At 52.7% G+C, this 18,030-nt stretch overlaps 1 protein-coding gene and 1 pseudogene across 1 annotated transcript; one reads left to right on the top strand and one right to left on the bottom strand.

Annotated features, from left to right (window-relative positions):
- Nucleotides 1–363: 363 nt before the first annotated feature.
- On the bottom strand, nt 364–1,317 carry LOC147959622 (uncharacterized; annotated as a pseudogene).
- Nucleotides 1,318–8,048: 6,731 nt separating this feature from the next.
- LOC147959621 (uncharacterized) lies at nt 8,049–11,653 on the top strand. Its single transcript, XM_087532778.1, has 3 exons — nt 8,049–8,199; nt 11,082–11,344; nt 11,429–11,653. The coding sequence occupies exons 1-3, from the start codon at nt 8,049–8,051 to the stop codon at nt 11,651–11,653; spliced, it is 639 nt and encodes a 212-aa protein (XP_087388904.1).
- The last annotated feature ends 6,377 nt before the right edge of the window (nt 11,654–18,030 follow it).

Genomic DNA, 18,030 nt, shown 5'->3' with positions numbered 1-18,030 from the left:
CTCGATCATCCTGCGAGCGGGTCCTGGGCTGGTGTCTCTGTTTAGGTCAGCCCGAGGACGGCCGCATCAACCGCGGGCCTGCCTCTACGCGCACTTCACTAAGACTTTGGTGCCTGAGTCCTCACGCGACGCTCTCAAGCGAGCCAATAGGCGCGTATTACCCTGACCTCAGGAGCACCCATCTACTGGCCTTGATTGGGCATCGCGACCCAGCATACCAGTGATGATCGACCCTTGCTCAGGAGCTGTTGGTGCAGAATAAGCAAAGGGAAGGCGGCCTAAGGGAGTACAATGTGACTTCATACATCTTGAGGGAGTTTCCTCCAAGTGCCTTTACATCCCCGCGGGGTTACGTTCAAAATGTCAGCAGGAAAACAGAAGGACAGCGTCCGAAGGAGAGGCATAATCATCATCGCTGAAGGCGGCCCCATGTTCCTCGGCTTCATGCTGATCCTCGGGGCTGTCGGAGGTGAACCGTACGATCAGGTCATCTATGTGGTCCTCCACCCACTCCCCTAGTGCGTCGCGAATTATCCTGGGGACGGGGTCGATCACGGCCTCAAAGTCGAAGTCAGAGTCAGAGCGAAGAAGATGGATGAAAACACGCGTCGACGCCCGCGTGAGGAGGTCACGGCTTTCCTCATCAACGAGTTTGCGCACTTTCTCTGTGCTCCCTTCAAGCCGCTCCAGGGCCCTGGTAAATAAGGCGAGGTAACCGGCGTCGCCGGCCACGAGCAGGCTGCAAACGCTCTCCTTGTAGATGGAGTGTAGGGCAGAATTAGCCCGGCGCTCGAGGTCTTGAAACATCACGAATCGCATGTGTTGTAGACCCCAAGCCCGATTTGCCTCATCTGTTGCCCGTTCCACCAGGGAAGCGACATCCCCCACATGCTGATAGTGGGACGCCAGCTCGGTATCGGCTGCGGCTTGGGTGTCGAGGGCAGCCTTCTAGCGCTTGTCCGCCCTGGCCATCTGCTTCTTCAGGCCTTCGATCTTAGCCTTCAGTTCGCCGTGCCAGGTGCAGAAGCGGGTCTCCTGAAGCTTCAGTTTCTTGTGATAATCCTTGGTGAGGGTTCGGCGGGCCCCCGCGATCCCCTCATCCATCTCAGCCTGATCCTTCACCTCCCGAGAGGTTAGGGCGGCCTCTGCGGTCATCACTTGGCGCACCACCACCTCTAGTAGACTGTGCTCCTGGTCCTACTCTGACGCCACCACCTCCAAAGCCTCTCCTAGGGCACGGAACCAAACTTCGTGGTTTGAAAACCCTTCCATGGGAGTGGTTGCAATGATTTTGTGCTCCCGGGCTAGCCGCTCTAGGGCTACGGCAGAGGCCAGAAGCTCCTCCTCACGCTTTTCGACGGCCTCGCGCCGCCGGTCCGCAGCCTCAGCCCCTTCGAAAGCGCGGTCGCAAGTTTCTTTGGCTGCAGCGAAGGACTCTTCATCCTTTGAGTGAGCAGCTTCGTGCTGGAGACGGCTGAAGTTAACAGCTACCTCGAGTCGGTGCCACCCGCGCTCTAGGCGTTGATGCTTTGCCTCGAGGTGCGAGTCGACGTCGCCAGGCTCTTCCTCGAGCCGGTCTAGCACGCCCCTCATGTCCTGAAGAAGGCCATGTCAGATAGCTCCGTGGCCGCGCACGAGCTCCAACACTCGGCTAGGACCCTATTCCACGCCCCCGGCCGTGCCAGGGGCTCCGGAAGGTCCGGCAGTGGTGGGCGGGAATCCGGGGCCAGCCGGCCTGGCGCCCACTCCCCTGTCTTGAAGCATGGCCCTACGCGAGCCGGATGTCAGGACGCTGATCAGCTCGTGGCAGAACCAAGTGCCGCTAGGGGATAGCTGGACAAATGGCGACAACACCCATTTAAGCCCGGTGCCGCCCCTGTCGGAGGACGTCGGGGCCCCGAGATCACGGACTGCCAGGAGTCACCTCAGGAGGAGTGTGACTTCTCCGATGTGCGTAAGCTCGGCCACCAGGCTCGTGGGGCATGGGACCGCTGGGCACTTCGATGCACCCTTGCCCCTTCGCCTGACGGAGACCTGAGAAATAAGGGCTCGGGAGGACTTGATGAGCAGAGGTCAAGGAAAGAGGAAGGCTTACTCGTCAGTGGCGACCTACTTCCTTCTCTTCAAGGTCCGCGGGGGCAAGTCGGCACTGCACTCGGGCCGCCTCTGCCTCGAAGGGACGCGAGCCCTAGGGGTTGGCGCCGTGAGGGGCACTTGGCCTCCCCGCGAGCTCGCGACCATGGCTGTGTCCTCAGGCAGGGGACCACCACCATCATCTAGAGGCGCGGGGGCAGGGTGGCCCGCAGCAGATGGTTCAGCGCACCCATCGGTCGTCACCAGGGGTGCCTCGCCCCTGAGGCCCTTAGGGGCTTGGACCACTAGACAGGGGTTGTCGTGAGGCCCCTCATGGCCCCCGGGAAGCAGCCGCCACTCAACGAAGCGAGGAATCCCCCTCGCGAAGTCTCTCTCGTTCGTATAGTCGTATAGGAGGAGTCCACTGTAACAGCCCGGTGTAATGATGCTACAGTAATCCCAGAGATCAAGCTAATCATTTTGCTATAATAGTGCTTAGCCACTTTAATCAATATTACATTTCAAATTCCAGTTGAATTCAATCTCAAATTGTGTGTGAATTTCAAAAATGCTCAAACATGAAAACTAAAATGTTCATCATGTGTAAAATATTCTCCTGGTAATATTGGTGGTGAGCCAACATTTTTGCAAAATGCCTATGTGGCCTAAAATAGCTAAAACAGAAAAGCTTTAAAACGGAAAAATAAAAAAATAGAAAGGGGAGAGGAAAGAGGAACCCCCTCCTGGACCGAACCCACCTGGGCCGGCCCACCTAACCCACCCGAGCTGGCCCACTCCCCCCTGTCGTCTTCCCCCTCCCCACTGTGCGAGCGACCGCGTGCTCGCGTCTCCACCGGACCGCCCCGCGCTGCCATGTCGCCAGCGAGGGGATAAGGGCAGACCTGACGCCTCGGGCTCCCTCCCCACTTGCCCCCTCTCTCCCTCGTTGCTCTCTCCCTCGCTCTCCAGATCCCCTCCCCTCCTCAACCGAGCGCCTCCATCGCCATGGCTGTGCCATAGCCGCGGCCACCGCCCACCCAGCGCCTCGCCAGAAGGTCCAGGAGGCGCGTCGTTGACGCCTTTGTCGACTACCTCACCGGAACGAGGCGGGGAAGCCCCATCAGCGTCGCCATCGTCCCGTCTTCAACCTCCATCCGCCACGGTCACCGCCATCTTCCTCCTCTCTGGCGACCCCCTACTGCTACTAAGCCTATCACCGGCCTCTGTGTGCCGCTCGGTGAGCTTCTCCGTCTCCTTCTCCCCTCCGTTAGCCTCTTCGCGTGTCGTAGCTACCTCGTCGCCGTTACCTTGAGCTTGTCGCCACGGATCACCTCGTTGCCGTGGCCATAGCCCATGCCGCGCCCGCCTGGGCACGGCATCGAGCTCCTGGTGCTCCCTGGAGCTCAACAAGCTCGCGACCAAGCCTCCCCGCGCCCTCTAGCCTTGTTTCCGACCGCGGAAGAATGCCGGCGTCTGCCACGCCTCTCGTGGTCGTCGTTCTAGCCCGATACGGGCCATGCCGCCACCATAGATGGACGCGGCGTCGAACGCCCGATCCAACGGGCACGCCCCCTCCCGTGCCTCCTAGCGCCGTCCCCGATGAGCGCCCGGACGCATCACCGCGGAGCTCGCCGCCGGCGAGGCTCCGGTGACCATTTGGTCACGGGCTCAAGCCCGTTGGACGCGCCGCACCACGGGGGTCCTCCCCAGCCTTTCCACTCGCTCCGTAGCGCGCTGTTTCGCCGTCTCCTTCATCCACCCATACGCGCCACCGCCTCCACTTGTCACCGGGGCCGTTTCCGGCAGCTCCAGCTCCGGTCGGCCTCACCACGTGATGCGGCGGGCTCTCGTCATTCAAACACGCCCGCCCGTGCCCGTGTTGGCCCCCTATGGGCGAATCCCGGCCGTCTCCGGCATTCGGCCGCCGCGGATGGCCTCACCGGTGTTGCTCCGGCGCGGGCGCTGACCTGGCATCGGCAGGGCCTGCCTCTGGGTCACTGCCCGAGGGCCCCCTGGCCCCAGTTGACCGGTTGACCTGGTCAACTGTGCTGACTGGGTAGGCCCCAGCCACTGACATGCAGGCCCCACTACTTAATCCTCTAATTAGAATGTTTTAATAATTAAAACAAATTAATTTAGCTAAATAGTCACTGACGCGTGGGGCCCAGCTTCTAATTAACCATGTTTAATTAAAATAACCCACTGTTAGCCCTCTGTCTATGACATGTAGGACCCACTGGTCAGTTTGACCAGTTAGCGGGTCTGTTGACCTGCTGATGTCATGCTGACACTCTGCTGACATCGTAATTCCTTTTCTGTTAATTTATTTAATTCCAGAATATGTTTTAAACTTGCAAAAATCATAGTAATTAAACCGTAACTCCGATGAAAATGTTTTCTACATGAAAGTTGCTCAGAAAAATCCAACGAATCCAAATGTGCGGTCCATTCACCTGTCACATGCCCCTAGCATGCTGAACATGGAACCGTACCCTCTCTTTCATCTGTCCGGAATTCGTCTAACACCGGGGATTCATCCTCGGATGTTTATTCCCTCCGTCTGCAACGTGTAGTACTACGTTAGGACAACCCTAGCTCTGCCTGTCATCATGTAATGCTTAGTGATGCATCTGTTTGCTCTGTATTTACTGTTTCTTCCCCCTCTTCCCTCCGGTAGACCCCGAGACCGCTGCTGATGCCCCTGTGATCCACTATGTCGATGACGACACTTCTTCTTTTTCAGCAGAGCTTCCAGGAAAGCAAACCCCCCTTGAGCATTCCGGTATCGCCCATTTCTTTCCCTCTCATGCTTGCATTAGAACTGCTACTGCTTTATGTATGATCCTACTCTGATGCATAGCTTGTTTTTGTTACTTGCTTTCATACCATACCTGCTTATTCTAAACTGCTTAGTATAGGTTGGTTAGAGATTCATCAGTGGCCCCCACCTTGTCCCAGTTGCCCCGCTTTATGTTTGATGACTCGATCAACGTGATCGACGTCCAGGCCCCGACACCGCACATCACCCCCCTAGTTGTATGACTCTGCAGAGTTACCATCGAGTGCCGAGGGTGGTACCTCTTACATCACTCCTGATGAGATCTCTGTAGTGTAGCTATACGGTCGAGGTCATCGAGGGTGATTTCCTCCTTAACCACTTCCACTACGGCTCTGTCGTGCAACCCCTCAAGTGTGAACCTCGAGGGTGGATCCTGTTACATTCACCTTGATGATAACATCGAGTGGAATTCACCGGGGGTGATTCCTCGGGTTTTCCCCTTGGTGTTAGACACACAGTTACTATGGTTACTATGACTTTACAGTGAACCATGTTACTAAAGACGGGTCAGCCCTAAGGGCTACCCGCACGAGCTTATTTGCGAGTGACGTGGAGTCGGGTTGACCTGGAAGGTGCCCGCGAGGTACTTACGAGGCGTGGCCGGGCATTCTTAGCCCTTGCCGCAAGTACTCGAGACAGGGCAATGGGGTCATATCCATCGTGAGTCTCTGCTCGTTACCGCGTGCTCCTAATCCACTATGGTTTGGATATTTGATCCGAGGGGCCTCTGGCCTGATAGCACTAACCATCACGCGAGCATAGTATGGGCGTTCTGCGTCATATGCATCAGCCGAAGCTTAATAGACGTCATGCGATTGAGCGGCGCGCGCCGGGTTGGACTGGTAAGCTCCTGCCTTTTTAAGGAGGTAGCTAGGTCTGCTCACCGGCCGCCCACGCAACGTGCAGGAGTTCCCAGAGCGATGGCCCAATACCCCTGGGGGCATAGCTTTAGTCTGGCATGCTTGACCTCTCTATTAAGCCTAGGTCGGGTTGCGGCGTATTGTTTGGCCGAGGCCGAGCATGACCCAGGAAAGTGTGTCCGGCCGGTGTTAATTGAGCATGGTTCGGTAAGTTGGTGCACCCCTGTAGGGAAGAAAACATCTATCGATAGCCTGTCCTACAGTAACGGACACTTGGAGTTGTATCCCGATCGATACAACTAGAACTGGATAACTGAGATTATAAATTGAGATGAGAACTGGATAGTATGGCTCTAGGATTGCTTTCTCGCAGGGAGTCGAGAAAGGATCTCTGGCTGAGGTTGATAACACTACTACTACTTTACTTTATGCTAGTCTGCACTCTTCTAATGCTGCAAGACCGCTGAAGATGTTGAAGATGCTAGTCTTCGATAGTATTAGGCTTTCCCCTTCCCTTATGGCATTCTGCGGTTTACTCCACAGATATAGCCCATTTCCTTTGATACACATGCATACTTAGTTTAGATCTGATGTTAGTCTTGCGAGTACTTTGGATGAGTACTCACGGTTGCTTTGCTACCTCTTTTCCCCCATACCCAACTGTTGCGACCAGATGACGGATCCCAGGAGCTAGATGACACCACTGATGACTACTGCTACCCCGAGTGTGCCTACTACTACATGACGGTCGCTGACGACTTGGAGTAGTTAGGAGGCTCCCAGGCAAGAGGCCTTGCCTTTTCGAACAATGTTGCTTTTGTGCTAGCCTTCTTAAGGCAAACTTGTTTAACTTATGTCTGTACTCAGATATTGTTGCTTCCGCTGACTCTTGTGTTTTTGAGCTTATGTATTCGAGCCCTCGAGGCCCCTGGCTTGTAATATAAAGCTTGTATTATTTTAATTTGTGTCTAGAGTTGTGTTGTGATATCTTCCCGTGAGTCCTTGATCTTGATCGTACACATTTGTGTGTATGATTAGTGTATGATTGAATTGAGGGTGTCACAAGTTGGTATCAGAGCCGACTGCCTGTAGGTAGCCCCCTTTCCAACTCCGTGGCCGTAGTTGAGTCTAGTCAATTAAAAACTTTTACTAACATGGATGTGTGTCTTACGGGCCCACGTCACCATATGGGTGGTATTAGGATCTTTTACTCCTCGATCTTTACTCTAGGATTCTGAATTCTCTTCCATTCGGGTTAAATGAATTTACTAATTCTAACATTAGGATCCTGTGACCACATTCACCCCAAAGTTGGATAAGCCATAGTTCTTAGATTAGTATTCTGAATAGTACACACACTGTCGTGTTGACTATGAAGTATCCATCGTACCTCTTTCGTTATGCATGTTTCATCATGAATGATCCTTGTCTTTGCAAATGCTCAATGTTGAACTACCCCCTATTACATGTTAGCAGGATGGTTAGGCCCGCTGTTCGTGGCCGTGGTGCCAACGATCCACCACCGCCCGAATTCTTTGCTAGAATGATGCAACAATTTGAGCTAAACTGCCAGTTCAAGGAAGGAATGATGGCTCAGTTTCCTCGTCCGAACATGAATCAACAGCCAACCCCACTAACTCTGCAGGACTTCATGCGCCTCAACCCAACTATTTACCACAGCTCAACTCAACCCCTTGATGCTGATGACTGGCTCCGCGACATCACATATGAAATGGAGTCTGCTAGTGTGGCTCCTGCTAGCTATGTCACCTTTGCATCTTTCTTTCTGAAGGGTCCCGCTGCTCAATGGTGGGACAGCCACAGGCGTACCCTGCTTGCTAGAACGGTCATCACTTGGCCGGATTTCCAAGCTGCTTTCCGTGCCCGCTTCATTCCTTAGGGAATCATGGACAGGAAGAAGCGAGATTTCCGCAACCTCGCCCAAGGCAACAAGACTGTAGATGCTTATTAGCGGGAATTTCTGGACTTGGCACGTTATGCTGAAGAAGACATTTCAACTGATGCTCGTAAGCAAGAGAAGTTTCATGATGGACTTCACCCTGATATCAAGCTAGCACTGCTCATTCACGACTTTGCCGACTTTGCCACCTTGGTGAACAAGGCTATTCAGGTTGAGACTGGTCTTCAGGAACACCAGGGATCCCTTAGGCGCAGCCGTGACGCTGGCTCATCTTCGGGCCCGTCAGCGCAGAAGCGTCGGATATGGATTCCCCACAACATGTATCGTCCAGCTGCACCTGCACCAAGACAGACCTATGCTGCACCTCGTCTGCCTCCTCCACCGCAGAGGCAGTCTCTTCGAGCTGTACCACCCCAAGCTCCTGCTACCAATCCCAATGATGGTCTGTGCTTCAGATGTGGCCATCCAGGTCACCTTGTCAAAGAATGCAATCAGAAAAGGAACCGGTTGGCTTTGCCTTCAACTGGCCATAACAATCAGCCCCATAACAACAATGCCAGACCTTATGGTCGTGGTCAGGCTAATCATGTTGATCTGAATGAAGATCAAGACCAGCCCGCCACTGTGATGGGTACTCTTCTCGTAAATTCAGTGACGGCTTCTGTTTTATTCGATTCAGGAGCATCACATTCATTCATGTTGAAACTTTTTGCATATGCACACGACATCCGATGCGAGCCCATGAACACTCCGATAGTGGTACGCACCCCTGCGGGTCAGTGTCGAACTACCATGATTGGTCGCAACGTCCCCATTGAAATTGAAGGGTTCGAATTTCATGTTTCTCCCATTATTCTAGAGTCTTCCAACATTGACCTCATTCTGGGAATGGAATGGTTGAAAGCACATACTGCCTCTATTGTTTGTGCCACCAAAGTTGTTCATCTCCTACATCCTTCCGATGACATAGTAAGCTACCATGCTCAGATTGTTCAAAACGCTGAAGCACGAGTTTATGCTTTGAATGCGTTGAACGCAGCACCTCTTGAGGGAATTGAAAAGATTCCAGTTGTTCATGACTTCCTCGATGTCTTCCCAGAAGAACTTCCAGGAATACCCCCTCCCCGGGCTGTCGAGTTCGTCATCGATTTGAAACCAGGCATTGTTCCTATTGCCAAACGACCCTACAAGATGCCGCCTCATGAGCTCCTTGAACTTAAGGAGGAAATCGATAAATCTCTTCGCAGTGGATTCATTCGTCCAAGTTCCTCAGCTTGGGGATCACCTTCTCTCTTTGTAAAGAAGAACGATGGAACGAACCGTTTGGTTCAAGACTATCGTCCTATCAACCAAGCTACAATTCAGAACAAATATCCCCTTCCTCGGATCAATGATTTGTATGATCAACTTGCTGGTTCATCAATATTCTCTAAACTCGACTTGAGGTTGGGTTACCACCAGATCCGTGTTCGTGAAGAGGATATTCCAAAGACCGCATTCGTCACTCGTTATGGTTCTTACGAGTACACCGTCATGTCTTTTGGCTTGACCAATTCTCCAGCCACATTCTCCCGTCTGATGAACTACATATTCATGGATTACCTCGACAAGTTCGTCGTAGTCTATCTGGATGATATCCTGGTATATTCTAAGAATAAAGAAGAACATGCTGAACATCTTTGACTTGTTCTGGAAAAGCTTTGAGAGCATCAACTTTATGCCAAGTATTCCAAGTGCGAATTCTGGCTTCCTGAAGTAACCTACCTTGGGCATGTCATCTCCAAGGATGGTATTGCCGTCAACCCAGAGCGCGTTCAGGCTATTCTTGACTGGACCCCTCCAAAGACTGTCAAGCAAGTCAGAAGCTTTCTCGGACTAGCCAGCTATTGTCGTCGCTTTGTTGAGAACTTCTCCAAGATCGCCAAGCCACTAACCAATCTGCTACACAAAGGCGTTAAGTTTGATTGGACTGAAAAGTGTCAAGAAAGTTTCCAAGCACTCAAAGACAAGCTGACATCTGCCCCAGTGCTTGCTCCCCCTGATTCTCGCAAGGACTTCGTCATCTATTGCGATGCTTCACATCAAGGATTAGGCTGTGTCCTAATGCAAGAGCGCAGAGTGATTGCTTATGCCTCTCGTCAAGTGCGTCCTTATGAAGAGAACTACCCAGTTCATGACCTTGAGCTTGCTGCGGTTATCTATGCATTGAAGCTATGGCGACAGTACCTTCTCGGTAATCGTTGCGAGATTTTCACCGATCATCAGAGTCTGAAGTACCTGTTTACTCGGCTAGATCTGAACCTCCGTCAGCAGCGATGGATGGAAGCTATTGCTGACTACAACTTCGGTATATCCTATACCCCTGGTAAGGCTAATGTAATGGCCGATGCCCTGAGCCGTAAGTCTTATTGCAATAATCACATGGTGTAAAAAGCTCAACCCTGCCTTTATGAAGAGCTATGCAAGCTAAACCTTCAACTAGTTCCACATGGTTCTCTGAATAAGCTTGTCCTGGAACTAACTCTTCTAAAAGCAATTAAGTCTGCTCAAGCCAAAGATGCTCATGTTGATCTGATGAAAAAGGATCTTGCCTTAGAGAAATCCAGAGATTTTTCACTTGGTGAAGATGGAACCTTATACTTCAGAGATCGCATTGTGGTACCCCGATTCGAGCTTATGACAGAGAAGGTGATGAAAGAAGCGCATGACACCCCTCTCTCTATTCATCCGAGAAGTACCAAGATGTACTTAGACATTCGTCAGAAGTATTGGTGGTCCAAGATGAAGCAAGATATTGCTCGATATATCGAAGAATGTGACCTTTGTCGTCGCGTCAAAGCAGAACATCAGAAGCCGGCTGGACTTCTACAACCGCTTCCAATTCCTGATTGGAAGTGGGATAAGATTCAGATGGACTTCGTCACTGGCCTTCCCAAGTCTCATAGAGGTGACGATGCTATCTTTGTCGTCATCGACCAATTCTCGAAGGTTGCTCACTTTCTGCCAGCCAAGGAGACTATCACTGCTAGTCAATTAGCAAACTTGTATATCTCCCGAATTGTGTCACTCCATGGCATTCCGAAGGAGATCAGTTCAGATCGTGGCAGTATATTCACTTCAAAGTTCTGGGATACTTTCCAAGAGGCAATGGGAACTCATATTACCTGGAGCACTGCTTATCATCCCCAATCCCAAGGCCAAGTCGAGCGAGTCAATCAAATTCTTGAAGACATGCTTCGAGCTTGTGTTATTTCTTTTGGCAAGAAGTGGGAAGAATCTCTCCCTTATGCGGAGTTCTCTTATAACAACAGTTATCAAGCCAGCTTGAAGATGGCACCCTTCGAAGTGCTTTATGGACGTAAGTGCCGAACCCCTCTGAATTGGTCAGAAACTGGGGAGCGGGCGCTCATTGGTCCAGACATTATTCAACAAGCTGAAGAGCAGGTTCGCATTGTCCGGGATAATCTCAAGGTAGCCCAGTCCCGCCAGAAGAGCAACTATGACCGGAAACACTGGGATTCAACTTATCAACCTGGTGAACAAGCTTATCTGCGTGTCACTCCTTTGAGAGGCACTCATCGGTTCGGAGTCAAGGGCAAGCTAGCTCCGCGCTACATTGGTCCCTTCCGCATCCTCGCCCATCGTGGACTGGTGGCTTATCAACTGGAGTTGCCACCTCAGTTCTCTCACGTCCTTGATGTCTTCCACGTGTCGCAACTTCGTTGATGCTTCAAGGATCCAGAACATGAAGTGGATCCAGAACTGATTGAAGTGCAAGATGATCTCACAGATAAAGAGCATCCGATCTGCATTCTTGAAGAAGCTGAATGTCGAACACGCCAGAAGGTTACCAAGTTCCTCAAGGTGCAATGGTCAAATCATTCTAAAGATGAAGCCACTTGGGAACGCGAGGATAACCTCCGTGCTGAGTACCCCGACCTGTTCCCTTCTACCTCTTAATTCTCGGGACGAGAATTTCTTTTAGAGGAGGAGAGTTGTAACACCCCGGTGTAATGATGCTACAATAATCCCAGAGATCAAGCTAATCATTTTGCTATAAAAGTGCTTAGCCACTTTAATCAATATTCCATTTCAAATTCCAGTTGAATTCAATCTCAAATTGTGTGTGAATTTCAAAAATGCTCAAACATGAAAACTAAAATGTTCATCATGTGTAAAATATTCTCCTAGTAATATTGGTGGTGAACCAACATTTTTGCAAAATGCCTATGTGGCCTAAAATAGCTAAAACAGAAAAGCTTTAAAAAAAGAAAAAGAAAAAAAGAGAAAAGGAAGAGGAAAGAGGAACCCCCTCCCTGGACCGAACCCACCTAACCCACCCGAGCCGGCCCACTCCCCCTTTCATCTTCCCCCTCCCCACTGTGCGAGTGACCGCGCGCTCGCGTCTCCGCCGAACCGCCCCGCGCTGCCACGTCGCCGGCGAGGGGGTAAGGGCAGCCCCGACGCCTCGGGCTCCCTCCCCACTCACCCACTTGCCCCCTCTCTCCCTCATCGCTCTCTCCCTCGCTCTCCAGATCCCCTCCCCTCCTCAACAGAGTGTGGCCGACACCATGGATGTGCCGTAGCCGCGGCCACCGCCCACCCCGCGCCTCGCCAGCAGGTCCAGGAGGCGCGCCGTCGACGCCTTCGTCGACTACCTCACCGGAACGAGGCGGGGAAGCCCCATCAGCGTCGCCATCGTCCCGTCTTCAACCTCCATCCGCCACGGTTGCCGCCATCTTCCTCCTCTCTGGCGACCCCCCGTGCTACTACTAAGCCTATCACCGGCCTCCGTGTGCAGGGCGGTGAGCTTCTCTGTCTCCTTCTCCCCTCCGTTAGCCTCTTCGCGTGCCGTAGCTACCTCGTCGCCTCGCCACCGTGGCCATAGCCCATGTCGCGCTCGCCTGGGCACGGCATCGAGCTCCTAGAGCTCCCTGGAGCTCAACAAGCTCGTAACCGAGCCTTCCCGCACCCTCTAGCCTCGTTTCCGACCGCGGCCGAACGCCGGCGTCCGCCCCGCCTCTTGTTGTCGTCGTTCTAGCCCGATACGGGCCGCGCCGCCATCGTAGATGGACGCGGCATCGAACGCCCGATCCAACGTGCACGCCCCCTCCCGTGCCTCCTAGCGCCATCCCCGATGAGCGCCCGGATGCATCACCGCGGAGCTCGCCTCCGGCGAGGCTCCGGTGACCATTTGGTCACGGGCTCAAGCCCGTTGGACGCGCCGCACCATGGGGGTCCTCCCCAGCCTTTCCACTCGCTCTATAGCGCGCTGTTTCGCCGTCTCCTTCATCCACCCATACGCGCCACTGCCTACACTCATTGTCGGCACCGTTTCCGACAGCTCCAGCTCCGGCCGGCCTCACCACGCGACGCGGCGGGCTCTCGTCGTTCGAACGCGCCCGCCCGCGCCCGTATTAGCCCCCTATGGGCGAATCCCGGCCATCTCCGACGTTCGGCCAGCGCGGATGGCCTCGCCGGCGTTGCTCCGGCGCGGGCGCTGACCTGGCACCGGCAGGGCCCGCCTCTGGGTCACTGCCCGTGGGCCCCCTGGCCCAGTTGACCAGATGACCTGGTCAACTATGCTGACTGGGTAGGCCCCAGCCACTGACATGCGGGCCCCACTGCTTAATCCTCTAATTAGAATGTTTTAATAATTAAAACTAATTAATTTAGCTAAATAGTCACTGACAGGTGGGCCCAGCTTCTAATTAACCATGTTTAATTAAAATAACCCACCGTTAGCCCTCTCTCTATGACATGTAGGACCCACTGGTCAGTTTGACCAGTCAGCGGGTCTGTTGACCTGCTGATGTCATGGTGACACTCTGCTGACGTCATAATTCCTTTTCTGTTAATTTATTTAATTCCAGAATATGTTTTAAACTTGCAAAAATCATAGTAATTAAACCGTAACTCCGATGAAAATGTTTTCTACATGAAAGTTGCTCAGAAAAATCCAATGAATCCAAATGCGCGATCCATTCACCTGTCACATGCCCCTAGCATGCTGAACATGGAACCGTCCCCTCTCTTTCATCTGTCCGAAATTCGTCTAACGTCAGGGATTCATCCTCGGATGTTTATCCCCTCCGTCTGCAACGTGTAGTACTACGTTAGGACAACCCTAGCTCTTCCTGTGGTCATGTAATGCTTAGTGGTGCATCTGTTTGCTCTGTATTTACTGTTTCTTCCCCCTCTTCTCTCCGGTAGACCCCGAGACTGCTGCTGATGCCCTTGTGATCCACTACATCGATGACGACACTTCTTCTTTTTCAGCAGAGCTTCCAGGCAAGCAAACCCCCCTTGAGCATTCCGATATCGCCCATTTCTTTCCCTCTCATGCTTCATTAGAACAGCTACTGCTTTATGTATGATCCTACTCTAATGCATAGCCTGTTTTTGTTACTTCCTTTCATACCTTACCTGCTTATTCTAAACTGCTTAGTGTAGGTTGATTAGAGATCCATAAGTGAACCCCACCTTGTCCCAGTTGCCCCGCTTTATGTTCGATGACTCGATCAACGTGATCGATGTCCAGGCCCCTACACCGCACATCACCCCCCTAGTTGTATGACTCTGCAGAGTTACCATCCAGTGCCGAGGGTGGAACCTCTTACATCACTCCTGGTGAGATCTCTGTAGTGTAGCTATACGGTGGAGGTCATCGAGGGTGATTTCCTCCTTAAGCACTTCCATTACGGCTCTGTCGTGCAACCCCTCAAGTGTGAACCTCGAGGATGGATCCTCTTGTGTTCGCCTTGATGATAACATCGAGTGGAATTCACCGGGGGTGATTCCTCGGGTTTTCCCCTTGGTGTTAGACACACAGTTACTATGGTTACTATGACTTTACAGTGAACCATGTTAGTAAAGATGGGTCGGCCCTGAGGGGTACCCGCGCGAGCTTATTTGCGAGTGATGTGGAGTCGGGTTGACCTAGAAGGTGCCCGCGAGGTACTTACGAGGCGTGGTCGGGCATTCTTAGCCCTTGCCGCAAGTACTCGAGATGGGGCGACGGGGTCATATCCATCGTGAGTCTCTGCTCGTTACCGTGTGCTCCTAATCCACTATGGTTTGGATATTTGATCCGAGGGGCCTCTGGCTTGATAGCACTAACCATCACGTGGGCATAGTATGGGCGTTCTGCGTCATATGCATCAGCTGAAGCTTAATAGACGTCATGCGATTGAGAGGCGTGCGCCGGGTTGGACTGGTAGCTCCTGCCTTTTTAAGGAGGTAGCTAGGCCTGCTCACCGGCCGCCCACGCAACATGTAGGAGTTCCCGGGGCGATGACCCAAGACCCCTGGGGGCATAGGTTTAGTCCGGCGTGCTTGACCTCTCTATTAAGCCTAGGTCGGGTTGCGGCGTATTGTTTGGCCGAGGCCAGGCATGACCCAGGAAAGTGTGTCCGGCCGGAGTTAATCGAGCATGGTGGGTAAGTTGGTGCACCCCTGCAGGGAAGAAAACATTTATCGATAGCCTGTCCTATGGTGACGGACACTTGGAGTTGTATCCCGATCGATACAACTAGAACTATATACCTGAGATAAGAAATGGAGATGAGAACTGGATAGTGTGGCTCTGGGATTGCTTTCTCGCAGGGAGTCGAGAAAGGATCTCTGGCCGAGGTTGATAACACTACTACTACTTTACTTTATGCTAGTCTGCACTCTTCCAATGTTGCAAGACCGCTGAAGATGTTGAAGATGCTAGTCTTCAATAGTATTAGGCTTTCCCCTTCCCTTATGGCATTCTGCAGTTTAGTCCACAGATACAGCCCATTTCCTTTGATACAGATGCGTACTTAGTTTAGATCTGATGTAAGTCTTGCGAGTACTTCGGATGAGTACTCATGGCTGCTTTGCTACCTCTTTTCCCCCATACCCGATTGTTGCGACCAAATGACGGATCCCAGGAGCCAGATGACACCACTGATGACTGCTGCTACCCCGAGGGTGCCTACTACTACGTGATGGCCGCTGACGACTTGGAGTAGTTAGGAGGCTCTCAGGCAGGAGGCCTTGCCTTTTCGATCAATGTTGCTTTTGTGCTAGCCTTCTTAAGGCAAACTTTTTTAACTTATGTTTGTACTCAGATATTGTTGCTTCCACTGACTCTTGTGTTTTCGAGCTTATGTATTCGAGCCCTCGAGGCCTCTGGCTTGTAATATAAAGCTTTTATTATTTTAATTTGTGTCTAGAGTTGTGTTGTGATATCTTCCCGTGAGTCCTTGATCTTGATCGTACACATTTGCGTGTATGATTAGTGTATGATTGAATCGAGGGTGTCACATCCACCATGAGGAAGCACGCTGGCTCCCCTGCCGGTCAGGAGGCAGAATATCCCATTCAGCGCGCTAGGGGGCAGGGAGGCCTCCTAGAGACTCATGGGGTCTTCGCGGTCAGTGAAGGTCCACATCGGTCGAGAATGACTCTGGAGTGGAGCAATCTGCTGTCGGACGAGTTCCCTCACCACCATCGCCACTGTCATGCCCGCAGCCCTCAAGTCAGCCAGCCTCATGGTAACCCACGTGAGCCTTTGGTCGACGAGCCTCTCATGTGTCCATCCTGAGCTAGGCATCGCCAGGAAAGACGGGGTTTGGAGCAGGGGGCTGTACTAGGATGTGTCAATGTACACCCACTGCCTCCGGAAGCCCTCCGCGTCTAGGCGGATCTTCGTGTTGATGCCCTCACCCGTCGTCGCGCTCACTGCGTGGAGCTACACGCACCTAGAGCATTGCTTGTCGGCGGTCAACCATAGGGAGAAGAAGTGGCGGAGCAGCGCCACCGAGGAAGCGATGCCCACGAAGGCCTTGCACAAGAACACGAAAGCAGATAGGAGGGTGATGGATTCAGGGTCAAGGTGCAGTGCATGGACCTAGTAGTGCGACAGCATGGCATTGAAGTCTGAAAATGGAGGAAATAAGACGAAAACGAGGGCATGGAGGTGAAGGGCGACGGTGGTAACCCACAATTCGATGGAGGGCAAGGAAGCGGGCTAGATCCTCGTCGCCTTCCACTCATTGGAATCGGCCGCGATCACGGGTAAGACCTTGTCCAACCCCTCTAGATTGATCATGGTGGACTGGCCCACGGCGGGTTCCGGCCCCGTTCGGCGGTCTGCCGCCACCGCGACCTCGCTCCTCTTCCTCCCACGGGCCATGGCGATGCAATGAGTCCGGGGTGGCGCAGGATTCGACGAGCGAGGTGCGAGCTTGCTGGAGAAGGAAAGGGCAGAATATGGGGGTGCGGTGGAGCAATGATGACCCAACGACGTGCACCAGTCTTTTGTTAGTCTGGGAAGTTGCCAAGACGACATGGGGAAGTGGGGGCGTCCGCGTCACGTCGTGCGCCACGCGTCAAGCCTAGCCCGCAGGCGATTGGGGCCCACTATCATGGGAACAGGTCTGACAGTAGAGATTAGGGGTATGTAGGAGAGGGCAGAGCCTAACTACGGTGAGGTTGTACACTCGGATTTATCAGTTTAGGCCCCTCTCAGAGGAGGTAATAGCCCTACGTCTCGGTGTTGCGAGAGCTTTGTTGTATGGAGTGTTGAGTTACAGGGGTGCGAACCCTTGTGCAGGAGGAGAGGGGCGCCTTATACAGAGTCCGCTAGCCCCTCGTCGCCCACAGTTACGCAAGGGTTCAATGAGAGAGTAAAAGATGAGAATGTTACTAGAAACGCCCGTATTTAATGATCTTTATAACGACGGAGTGATCGCCTGACCGTTGCCATCCTGGGGCTCTAGATCTTCTGTTCTTCGAGTGAAATCAGATACTCTGGGTGAATAACGACGGTCTAGTGGGGGTGGAGTAACAGAGTGGATCTTCTGTCGAGTGACTTGCACATTGCGGTCATTCCAGTCAGTACCTCCTTTCTAACTTTGTAGGTCTTTGAGTCTTGGTGTAGTGTCCTTGGGTAGTGCATGTAGGTAAAGCCTAGGACCCTACCCTGGGTACATGTCATCATCATTAGCCCCAGAATGGATCGAGGTTCGAGTGAGGAGGGATTGGAGCTGATTTTGACCCGACTCAATGTCTAGGAGACATTCTCTAGGAGTATGAAGGTACGTGAACCACTAAATCCTTCGTCAATCGCCTTGGTCAATTCTGGCTTCTAGAGCATCCGAGTGAAACAAGCTGCGGGACGTCGAGTGTTGGATTCAACCTGAATGGATATGGATATCTCTGACGCAATCAATTGCCTTGCTAGATCCCAGATTTCGCGGGATTCGAAAATTTGGAGAAGTGCGCGCGTCGGCTGCAGCGCGGTAAGAGGGGAAAGTGGGGAGGGACTCCTCGATCTTCGCTCCACCTTTTTCGCCACGTATCAG

This window comes from Triticum urartu, chromosome 7A, assembly GCF_056163025.1.
Source record: "Triticum urartu cultivar PI428250 chromosome 7A, HENAU_Tu73, whole genome shotgun sequence".
Taxonomy (NCBI): domain Eukaryota; kingdom Viridiplantae; phylum Streptophyta; class Magnoliopsida; order Poales; family Poaceae; genus Triticum; species Triticum urartu.
This window is presented reverse-complemented; position numbering and strand designations above follow the sequence as displayed.